Source organism: Nansenia antarctica, assembly GCF_963989245.1.
Source record: "Nansenia antarctica genome assembly, chromosome: 18".
NCBI classification, from domain to species: Eukaryota; Metazoa; Chordata; class Actinopteri; order Argentiniformes; family Microstomatidae; genus Nansenia; species Nansenia antarctica.
In genome coordinates, this window is record NC_137691.1 from 3,442,723 (window position 1) to 3,455,222 (window position 12,500).

At 44.5% G+C, this 12,500-nt stretch overlaps 1 protein-coding gene across 1 annotated transcript in view; it reads left to right on the forward strand.

Annotated features, from left to right (window-relative positions):
• myog (myogenin) overlaps nucleotides 1-1,331 on the forward strand; it is a gene marked incomplete at both ends in the record, with an annotated part of 2,932 nt that extends 1,601 nt beyond the window's left edge. Inside the window, 2 exon segments of the mRNA XM_080548403.1 lie at nucleotides 971-1,070; nucleotides 1,210-1,331. Coding sequence (XP_080404529.1) covers nucleotides 971-1,070; nucleotides 1,210-1,331 — 222 coding nt within the window.
• Nucleotides 1,332-12,500: the final 11,169 nt, after the last annotated feature.

The following is a 12,500-nucleotide window of genomic DNA, read 5'->3' on the forward strand; positions in this document are numbered from 1 at the left end:
TCAGGAGAACTGAAGTCTTCTCTGGCTGTGTTGGTCTGGGGCTTTTTGACCACTTTTTTGTTGTCTTTTTTTCTATGTTTTATACCTTCCTCACCTCTCGAAAGGACTAAAAAGACAACCCTGCTCTCACTGATCTTAACACTAACTTTGACCGTGCCTTCCAGTTGTATTGGATTAACAGAACATACATATTTTTTTGGCTCAATTGGCGAGTTGTTTGAAACAACTCGCCAATTGAGCCAAAAAAATATGTATGTTCTGTTAAATATTTTGGAACTATTTCAATGTCTCCTCGTTGTGAAACGAGGAGACATTGAAATAGTTCCAAAATATTTACTGTGAACAAGTGTAGTGTATGTCAGTTGATACTGTGCATGAAGCAGTAGTACATATATACACACACACACACACACACACACACACCCCAGCTCATTCATGGCGGGCTAGACTGATAACACAGTACTGACAAGAGGGTTAGTTGGACTCTGCGAGGACTGAATTCCATCTTGTGATTTTGAATTTATTTAGAATTTTATTCATCAACTTGAATCAAATACGACCATAAAACATGATTGGAGAGAGAGAGAGAGAGAGAGAGAGAGAGAGAGAGAGAGAGAGAGAGAGAGAGAGAGAGAGAGAGAGAGAGAGAGAGAGAGAGAGAGAGAGAGGTTGTCAAGTGAAATGGTTCTTTTTGTGGCTGGTTCTTTTCTGTTTTGGTTTGGACAATGTGATACAATGTGGATCACGTGCATAGTATAGTGTGTGTGTGTGTGTGTGTGGTGTCTGTATATGTGTCTGTGTATGTGTGCGTGTGCGTGAGTGTGTGTATGTCTGTATGGTGTCGTGTATGTCTGTGTATGTGCATGTGTGTGGTGTAGTGTGGTGTGTGTGTGTGTGTGAGGGGCGGGGCGTGACGTGTCACAACACGGGTGACTGACAGGGCCGTGTGTGTGTGTCTCCATGGTAACAGGTGTCGTCGTCGAGCGAGCCGGGGTCAGGCAGCACCTGCTGCAGCAGCCCGGAGTGGAGCAGCGCATCAGAACACTGTCCCCAGAGCTACAGCACAGAGGGTACGTATATACACACACACACACACACACACACACACATACACACATACACACACACACACACACACACACACACACACACACACACATATAAGATGATTCTTATGCTAGTTGGTGACTCTGTCTCTCCTCTCTCCAGACCTCCTGAGTGCTGACTCCCCAGAGCAGACCAACCTGCGCTCTCTGACCTCCATCGTGGACAGCATCACAGCAGCAGAGGGGGCGGTGGCCTACCCCGTACCGGTGGACATTCCCAAATAGACCCGCAACCCTGGTGCCACAGATACACAGAGCCTCCTCCCCACCCCCCACCCGACGCCACCCCCCCTCCACTTCCACAAACCTGCTCAGAGATTTAGAAAACGCTACGAAAGTGAACAAAAAAAAGGAAATTCTTTGATTTTGATCACCTTCGGAGAGACACTGATTATTGAGTATTCTAACCCCATAACAAGGACAGTTCATTTTGTTGTTCTGCCTCCCTGGTCCATTTCCAGGCCTGTCTCCCTGGTCTAGCAGCTTACCAATGATGATGTGAGCCGTAGCGAGCTGCTTTCGTAGCGTGTTGTTTGGGGGCCAGCGTGGTGCGCACTCCAAATTGTAAAACCTCCAGGGGGGTGTTCCATCAACGTCCCGAAAGGAAAATCCAGGCTTATTTTGATATCACGAGACTTCTCGAGAGATCTCGCGGGAATTATACAAATAAGCCTGGATTGTCCCTCAGCGACGTTGATGGAATACCCCCCAGGAGAGTTCGTCAAACACTGTCGATCTCTGGCTCTGACGAGACCCAAACACCAGAGGCCCAAAACCCTTCCAAGTCCTCCCATCCTGGGGCCTTAGTGTTCCCTACACACCCCCGTGGTCCAGCCCTCCCCCCTCCCTCCCTCCCTCCCTCCCTCCCTCCACCCAGTGTTAAAGGACCACACCCTACCTGACACGAGATCCCACTCACTCCACTCCGATGCATGACTTACACCAAAGACCCTGACAGCGACTGGTGTGGGGGGAGGTGGAGGTGACAAAGGAGAAGAAATGACAGTCTGGTGGTTTTCTGTCTAAACTTAAAAACAGAAACATATTTCTTTCCCCATTCTTTTTTCGCCAAACTTTCCCTTGATCTGCCTTGCATTCTGTTTGTGTGTGTGTGTTATGCTTACGAACATGAGTTTATTTGTGGGGCCAATATTATTATTATGTACCATGGCAGTTTTGACCAAGACCTGCTTAATTTAAACTGGTTATGAATGCTAGTGATGTAAATACGTTCCGTTTTTTCTACAGAGTGTTTTTTTTGCTATTTTATTTTCTCATTTTTTGCTAACTTATTTTTGACTTTTATAACAAAGATTGTTGTGTATTTGTAGATGTTCCAAGAAGTGATATTTCTTGTCCAATCTTGCATTAAAGACATTTTCAATACCTTCTTGCCAGTCAATATCTCTGATACTGCACATCCTCGCATGTACGCGTGGACACACACAACTATTATTAATAATAATAATAATAATAATAATAATAACTTTATTTGTTTAGCACTTTTCCTGCAAACGTTGCAGCTCAAAGTGCTCCAATCATTATATAATCATAATTTAATTATTTAGTCATTTGAAGACAATATTAAAAAGATGGGTTTTTAGCCTTGACTTACATATTTGCTGACGCAGGGGTGCACATAACTTTTTGGGGCCAGTGCTCAGAGGAGCACCTAGGGATGCTGCTTGGTGCTCCCCGAGCTCGCGAGTCACGACCCGTCCCACAGGATGGATAAAAAAGGGATACATGGATAACTTATATTAGCAAAACGACATTTATTCATAAATAAAGATGAACGAACAAATGATTGTGTGCAAAACAAAATAAACAAATGCAAAATCAAATGACTGCTCTTTAAGCATGGAAGTCTGTCAGACTCCTTTAAACACAATGAAATCAACTGACATCTCTTTAAGCACTAACTGAATGTCTGTTCTTTAAACACAATGAAATCAACTGACATCTCTTTAAGCACTGCTCTGTTCTGTGAACACTGAAATCAACTTTTCAACAAAAAGTTACAGCCTAAGCATTTATTTATGCTACAAGCTTAATCATCATCACTGCTCTCTTGACTGCTGTAAGTTATCACTGTCCTCAATTTCAACCATGGTAGAGGATGTTGTAGGCAATCACTTTAAATAGTGTCGTATATTTCCACACACATGCATAGATAGTATGATAGGGGGTCATGCTATTCTGTAGCCTTCATGTTTGCACCAGCGGGCACCCGGAAGGGTGACATCACAGTGACATCACAGGGGACGGCCCTCATGACCATCTAGATAAGGTGATAGGCTATGACCTGTGACTGTATTTGCATAAGAGGGCAGGGATCTAGGGGACTGGAGAAAACCAGCCAGGAAGGGAGAAAGCGGCCTCTTTTTTCACCAGGCCACAGGATCAACACGTGTATGTATAAATCTGTTTGTAACTCGGATTAAATCGTCTTAAACTCAATAATTGTTCTTTGATTCATAACCAATAAGAAATACACAACACATGGCGAGCCTAGCAGGAGACAATATAGCTTAATTTACAGTATTGTGCAAACTCTTCAATCTGACGAAGAAGGTAGGTTTTCTGCAGAGATCTCTCTCTAGTCGATTGGTGTGTTTAAAATAGACTGTAAATCTCAGATAAGTTATAGTCAAAAGAATCTTGTATAACGGTAATCTTGTTGGAATAGAAACAAACTTTTCATAATCTTTAATAAGCCTGGGTTGGTGATAAGGGCCGAATTTGGTAATTCGTTTTTTGGTGTAATATTGTGTTAAGATATTAGTTGTGGAACTAATAGATATTGTTTGTACGGTATTGGAATATCGTGTGTGTCTGTGTAAAATTCGGTAAAATTGTGTTTCAGTGAAAAACATATGAGACTCTTTGTCTGTGCGAAAGGACGCCATTGTGTAAGCGGAGCTTAGGCGCCATTTGCAGTGTCCTGTCAGAGAATCTATTCTTAGACGCCATTTTCTTTGTCCTTGAGGAAGGACACACACAGAGGCCATCTCTGTGTGGAAAACGGGAATACATTGTAGAATATTTGAATGAGATAAATAATAGTCTAACTGGATTGAAAGATAATCGTGAAGTTGTTGTGTCGTGGAAGATGGCATTATTGTGGAAAAGCAATGTTATGTTGTAAAGATTGATCTGGGAGTCCACGGCGGGTTTCCCCACAGAGGAGAAGGACAAAGACTAGCCCCTCCTTCCCCTACTCCATTTTACACGGAGGAGCTGGCGCATGCGCAATCGATACGCAAGTCGGTTGCTTGGCGCCGCCTGCTGGACAAAATACGACAAGACATTTTTAAAACATTGGCTCTCTGTAAATTGATGAAATACAACCCTCCTTCATTGATGATGTTTGTAAATGATCGTTATATATTACTTTAATTAATTTAATTAATTACTAATTGATTGAATTAATTATTCAGATCATTTCATTTTCTGTTTCACAGAACTTTGATCAATTGTTTTGTGATAATCTAATAATAATCATTTCTTTTTTCGATAATAGCTGAATGACTTCACAGGTTTACATCAATGAAGTGTACGATTGTACAATGACTAAGTCTAATTAATCATTCATTCTTTCCCAATAACAAGTCGATTTCTTTACAGATTGTAATTAATAATTAATCATTCATTCTTTTCCAAATAACAAGTCGATTTCTTTACAGGTTGTAATTAATATTCGTGTTTTACATCTTTTTATTTCAAGTTAAGTTCGTTTTCACAGTATTTGATTAGGAATAGCAGAATAGTTTGTATTGATAATTAAGCAGTAAAAGGGTTTTTGTAAATCGGTGAATACTTAGGTGTTGACCAACCTTTGTGATTTAATAATTGTGTTGACCAGAACTGTAATTAGTATTGAATGAGTAATTAAGTGACACATATTCATAAACAATTAGGAAACACATTTAAGTATAAAGTACTTACACAGATATTAGATTTAAGTTAATACTGCACTGACATACACAAGAGGCAAATCTGTTATTTTGAATTGCAGGGTTTTGTGGGGATGGTTAATACAGTTATATTGGACTAGCATTTGTTTAGCAAACAAGACAATAGGAAGGTGGGTTGTAAGAAAAGTACACCTTATAGAATATTTTCAGCATATTGAGCAGTATAAATCAATCAGCTTAAAATGGGAGCAAATTCAACGAAGGTGTTAAAAGATATTAGTGAGGATAGTGGAATATTGGCAACTTTATCCCCTATGGCTATAGTGGAAAAAATGAATCCTCTTGTTAGGGAAATTAGCAAAATGTCAACGAAATGGAATAGCCGTTGGGCATACATTGAACAGCCGTGGCCGAAAGAGGGCAGCCTTAATTTACAATTAATTGCAACATTGGAGATACTTATCAATGTACACAAGGCAAATCAGAAAGGGAAAGATAGGTCAGAGAAACGCAAGTTAGAATTAGACATCTTAGACCTCTTTAAGGTAGAGGGGCAGAAAGTAGCATCAGCTTGGAATGAGAAAACAGCTCACATGAATCCAGAAAAGAAAAATGAATTGGCCAGAACACTGGAACAGAAATTGAACATTCCATTCACAAACATGTGTCCAGTCTCCAGTCCCCCTCCATATGCTAAGGCAATGAAGGACCATTCCCAGAAGAAGAAGAAGAAGGAGCCAAGGGGAAAAGGGGACGACAGGAGTGACGAGGAAGATGACAGCGAAGATGGCAGTGAAGACTCAAGTGATGACGACAATGCTGATGAAGGCTACAACGCTCGGGTCAGGAAGATGATAGTCACAGCCGAAAAGAAAGGTGGGAGAAGACACCACAGATGGCTGAAGGAGCAACGAGAAAGAGAGGAAGAGGAAGATTGTCACCGAATGTCATCAAATACATTAAAGAACTGTCCAGTGCTGATTCGGGGTAACAAGATGGAATATCATCCGTGGCATCATACAGATCTGTCTGAAGTGATCGAGAAACTCCCAGTTCTGGAGGAGGGAGGACATTCGTGGACGCGAGAGGTCGACGTGATACTGACAGGAACGCAGGCCGCAATGGGAGACCTGAAAAGACTCTTAGCTTTTATTGCAGGATTGGATACAATGCAGGAAATATTGATGAAGGCAGGACTTCATAGATATATCAATACATCAGTTTATGATCCAGAGCTCTTCGCAGCAAACAGAGGCAGGCTGTGGAAAGCAATCAGAGAGACCTACCCTACTCACATTCACCCAGACAATATCATTGTGAAGCCACTGGGGGGGGATGAGAATCCCAGGGGTTATGTTGCCCGTGTGCACTGTCAATGGAGAAGTGTGACAGGGAAAGGCGCTGAAGATAACCCCTTAGAACAATCCATAATCAGGGAAAAAATACAAGAAGGGCTTCCTACCCCAGTTAAGGATAAGCTAGCAGAAGTGGTAGGGTTACGACACATGAACAAAGCTGTTTATATAGACCACGTAGCTCATCAAGTTGAGTTATATCGAAAGAATATTCAGATACAGAAGGCAGAAGACGAAGAATCACTCAGAATATTGACTCATGTGCAATTGACTGAAAGCGAGAGGAACATAGAGGGAGTGCAGGCTTTAGCCCCACAGCAACAGCCACCTGGAGTGCAGACTGCTACTTACCAGTCCTACTCACAGGGGTCACAAGGGGGGTATCCTGCTACTTACCAGTCCTACCCACAGGGGCCACAAGGGGGGTATCCATACCCACAAGGGCCACCAGGGGTGCAAGCGGTTCCATACCAGATGTACAACCAGCCTGGCCAAGGACCACCACCAGGGGGATGGACAGCAGCAGGGAAGAAGATGCTAGAACCGTGTTACCAATGCGACCAGAATGGACATCTAGCCTGTACCTGCTGCAACAGGCCCCAGGGGGGCGCAGGGGGGAGCCAAGGAGGAGGATATTGGCCTCCTACTACACCTGCTCCAGGAGTGATGAACCCTTACGGAGGCCCAGCAGCTGGCCTATAGGGGTGCCCGGAAGATCCGAGTGGGAGGTGCCAGCTGGTGGTGACACAGAAGCCTGAAGGCGCCACGCACCTCCCTATGTCTAGAGAATATGTGAAGACAATCGGATTTGAGGGAATTAAACAGCTGATTCCTACAACTGAGCTTGTAGACTTAGAGTACAAGGGACAGAGAGCAACTCTGTCAACACTTGTGTCAGAACACACGCCAACAGGGCTGCTAGGGAGAGATGCTCAATGCCAATTGAACTGTACAGTAAAATGCACACCTGACGGCTGTCAGGTGACGGTGCCATCCGGTGTTCAGATTCCATCGACGGCCAGAGTGATTAAGCATAGAACAGACCTACAAGCTTTGCCTTTAAAGGGAGCTGATATAGAATATTGGGTTGATGGGTCTTGTTACGGGGTAGGAGAAACTTTGTGCGCTGGGTATTCCTTAGTTAAAGCACAGAATTCAAAGTTTATTGTAGAACAGGCTGAGGCAGTTCCTCAGCCTTGCTCAGCCCAGTTGGCTGAATTGATTGCCCTCACAGAAGCATGCAACTTGGGAACCGGACGGAGAGTGACAGTGTACACCGACTCTGCCTATGCACATAATGTTTGTCATTTTAATGGAGCTGTATGGAGGGGGCGGGGTTTTAAGAGAACTGATGGTACGCCTATACAGCACCACGCACAGATCATGAAGCTGTTACAAGCCATGATGAAGCCAAAGGAATTAGCCATAGTGAAGTGTGCCACACACAGGTCTGACTCATCACATGTCACACAAGGTAACAGGGCTGCAGAGGATGCAGCCAAAGCCATTACAGGAGCAGACAAGGCAGGTAAAGGTCTTCTCGTCACACATGAAAAGCAATTACAGGGCATGGTCACACTTGAGGATTTATTGATGTTACAGAGTAGAGTAACTACGTTAGACAAGAACGTTTGGCTAGCAAGGGGGGCAAGTCAGGATGACACAGGTCTATGGAGGAATCATGAGGGGTTGGTTGTAGCACCCTCAGATTTAATAGGCATGTTAATACGGGAAGCTCATGGATTAGCACATGTGGCTAGGGGGGAGGTAAGACGCAAGATCACCAAGGAATATGGGTTTTGGAGTCCATATTTGATGGAACAGATTGACCATGCTTTAGGTCAATGTGGGGTCTGTTGGAGAAACAACATCAGAGTGGGTACACCAGTGGTGTCTGGGCATATCCCTACCCCAATAGGGCCACGGGTGGTGGACAGGGGGGTGGATGTACAGAGTAGGCAGGATGTTGTGCCAACAGGTGCCGAGGTCCCCAGAGAACCTGAGAAGGAGGAGCTACGACGAGATGCTGTGGTGTTGCCAGAGCCAGTGGCAATGCCAGCGTTACAGCCAGTGACATTACCGGCAGTGCCTGAAACCGAGGGGACAGTGGAAAGCTGTCCAGATGCCAATGAACCAGAAACCAACGAAGCAGAGAGTGTTGACAGTCTGGAGGTCCAGCCTGGGAGTGTCCAAAGCCTGGACACCTGTGCTACTGGGGATGCTGGCAAGTGCCTGCACCATGCTTCAGATGATGCTGAGGGCGACTCCCCAGACCTTGATCAGCGTGGGAGGGGACCAGGCGGCTGCCTGAACCTCAATGACACTGACGGACGACGACCAGTTAGGAAAAGATTGAAGACTATGAATAGGGTAGTGAAGCAGAAGATCAAAGGGAACGACGGGAATGGACAGCAGATGATAGCATGGCTGGAAACGGTCTTAGGGGCATGGGAAACTTATTTTGCTAAGATAGGAGCACCTATTATAGCAGACATGATTTTTGACTTTCTTAGGAGGCAGGGCCTCATTGACTGTTTTTGGAAAATCAGTCACTCAGTCCACGTTAATGAACTTTTCAGAAGACTAGTCCTCACCTGAGGTGAAGATCTATGCATTAATGCATTCCCTTTGTCCTGTGCTTACTGTTGGGGAATTATGTGTTATGATAACTGAATGTCATTATTTGTGTATTGTTTGTTTATTTCTATATCGTATGTGATTGATGTCAGTTGAGAAGTGATGTAGTGGTTATGCAAAGATAGGAAAGAGGTTCTGTTCCTAACGCAACGAAGAAAATGGAAGCTCCTGACTATGAAAGTGTTATCAATCTGAGACAGCGGTAAAGGCTGTTCTCCAACTGGGTACAAGTGCTAGTAACCTCTGACCCTGACGCTTCAAGGACAAAGAAAACATCGGTCGTTGGAAGTTTCTGTATTGATTTGTGCATGATGAACTGTGTTTAGTTTAATTGTGATTGTTATTTTCAAGATTCTTTTTATTATTGGTTGTTTTCTATTTTTTGTTTATAATATCTTTGGTTCCTAATACTGGTCCTGGGTTGGTCTGTGTTATTGTGCTTCTTGTGTTGTGTGTTGGTGTAGTTTTTCTGTTTGTTGTTGTTTATTTTTTAATTTTTTTTTTTTTTTTTTTTTGGGGATGGTTTGTGGGGTTTTGTGTTTTTGTTTTTGTTTTGTGGTCGTTTAGTTTCGGAACACCCTCTGGGTGGTCCGAGGGGGGATGTGTCGTATATTTCCACACACATGCATAGATAGTATGATAGGGGGTCATGCTATTCTGTAGCCTTCATGTTTGCACCAGCGGGCACCCGGAAGGGTGACATCACAGTGACATCACAGGGGACGGCCCTCATGACCATCTAGATAAGGTGATAGGCTATGACCTGTGACTGTATTTGCATAAGAGGGCAGGGATCTAGGGGACTGGAGAAAACCAGCCAGGAAGGGAGAAAGCGGCCTCTTTTTTCACCAGGCCACAGGATCAACACGTGTATGTATAAATCTGTTTGTAACTCGGATTAAATCGTCTTAAACTCAATAATTGTTCTTTGATTCATAACCAATAAGAAATACACAACAATAGCTCATTATTTTGATTGTGCAACAAAGTCTTTTTTTTCTTCTTTCTTCTAATAGAATTCCCAACCATATTCCCTGGGTCAGGGGTCTAGGTGCGATAATGAAGCTGTAAAACAAACGTCTGAACGTTTGAAAGCTTCAGAGAAAAGAAACGTGAAGTCCCTTGGTGTTGTTTTTCCTTTTAGCGACGAGTCGTTCGGGACTGAATTTTCACGTGTCGGCGTGATAACCGTGATAACCGTGCGATACGCGATACGCGGAATGAAAGTACAAGTTACGATACTTTCCGAATGTTTTCGTGAGGGGAGTCGCCGTGGTCGTCGTGATGGATTACTCGTCGGGCCTTCGGCTGAGGGGACGGCAAATAGTTACTTACTTGGTGGGGCTTGCTTCTTGGACCCAGCTGTTGGTGCGCAAAAGCGCTGATCTGCCGCGCAGCATGCATTTTGGCGACGCATGCGCACTGGCGCACCAGTTATGTGCACCCTGTTGCATCCCTAATGTAAACTGGGAGAGCATTCCACAATCTGGGTGCATAACATGAGAATGCAGCCTCACCAAATCTGTGGTACACAGAGAAAACCTCAAAATGAACACACACACCATTCAGCTTTATCTTAGAAAAACAGCTTTACTTATGTCTATAGTGTCATAAATACAATACACTTTTTTTTTTTTAAATAGCCAAATAATAAAATCTTGATTTGTCTGCATTTTTGTTTCACACCTGGAATAACTACACATACAGTACTCATAGCTGCCACAGTAGCACATTACACCTTTTACACACCTTTAAAACATTGGCTGTAAAAAAAATAAAAAATAAAGGAATACACCCATCCAACACTTCACTTGTTCACTGATACCGCTCTCCCATTGGACGAGAGGAGTAGGTCACACACAGCGCCTCCTAGTGGTCAGAGAGCAGATCTGCCCAATGTCACGTCCCCCGTGGCAACTAGACAGGGGATGGGGGGGGGGGTGTCAGGAGACAGGGGTCAGGGGTCAGGAGAGCAGGACACACCTTGATAGGACATGGCATCACTGTCCCGGTCAAGGTGACCTGTTTTGTGAGGATTTCATTGGCTGATGCCGAGCAGCAATTTACAGTTTGATTTCAAAAGAACGGAAAAAAAAAGAATCTACCAAAAGACAGCTACAGTAGTCACCCCTCCACTGAGAAAGACCCTCCCTTCCCCCATTCACCACGGTGCGTTCACACTCTCTAGCACATTTAACACACGACTCTGTGTCCCTCATTTAAGAGCATATTGCTTCCATTCACGCACACAGCTCACCCTCCCCCCTCCACCCCCCCCTCATCACCTAGAGAAGATTCTCTTTTATTCTTCTTATCAAGTTAGCTACATAAGTGTCAAACAAGGAGCTAGGAAAGGAAGCAAGGAGAGGTAACAAGCTACATAGTGTCAACAGAGGAGGAAGGGACGGTAGCAAGGAGAGAGAGAGGGGGGGTTAGAGAGGGGGGCGGGGGTTAGGGAAGGAGGCAGGAGAGGAAACCGAACAGTTTAGGACTGGACCCAAGAACCTGCGGAGATGAGAGAGTCCCACATGAACACCCCCCCGCCCCTACCCCCACCCCCACCCCCACCCCCACCACCAGCGATTCACACAGCGACAGCATATAAGACACACAGAGAGAGAGAGAGAACAGTCACCACCAAATACAGGGCATCGGGTTTCATACAGCAATGATATTATAATATTCTCCATATATATATATATAATTCCAATATATATATTTATATATATATTTCTATAAAAAACGTAAGTCATCCATTTGTATGTACAGAGAGAGACGATTAATGATGGATACCTTGCATAACCGACGTGGAGGGGGGTGGGGGACGGGGGGCTGGGGGGGGGGATATGGGGGTGGGGGACGGGCCCAATTCCAACATGAACCCAAGCCCCTATCGACACACCCAGGGGGCGGGGCCCAATTCCAAACCGAACCCAAGCCCTGAGCCCCCCAGCCACAAAGACAGTGTGTGTGTGTATTGTTTATCCCAGTCCCAATTCACTCAGATCTTACACAAGTCGTTCAGACACACACGTCGTTCAAAACCTTTGAATCTGGATCAGAACGATCTTGATTATTTTTCTCTGATCTAGGATCAGATCAAGCTGGCTGATTTCCCCTATACGACTCCAAATCAACCAGATTTTAGATCTGATTCTGGATCAGAGAAAATAATCGGGATCATTCTGATCCAGATTCAAAGGTTTTGAACAACTAGGCCCAAAGGGGTGGGGCTAGGGTTGGGATACATTTGGAATTGGGCCTATCCCCTGGGTGTGTCGACCCCCCGGCTTGGGTTCATGTTGGAATTGGGCCGTTTAAAGAGTTAGAAACCAAGTTAGACTAAGACAGACCCACAGATCAGGACCAGAACAACAGGATCAGGACTTAGAGAACCCATAGATGAGACCAGGGGGGAGGAGGGGGAGTGGGGAGGGGGAGGGGTTGGGGTGGGGTGGGGGATTCACGTTACCACGACGACAAGG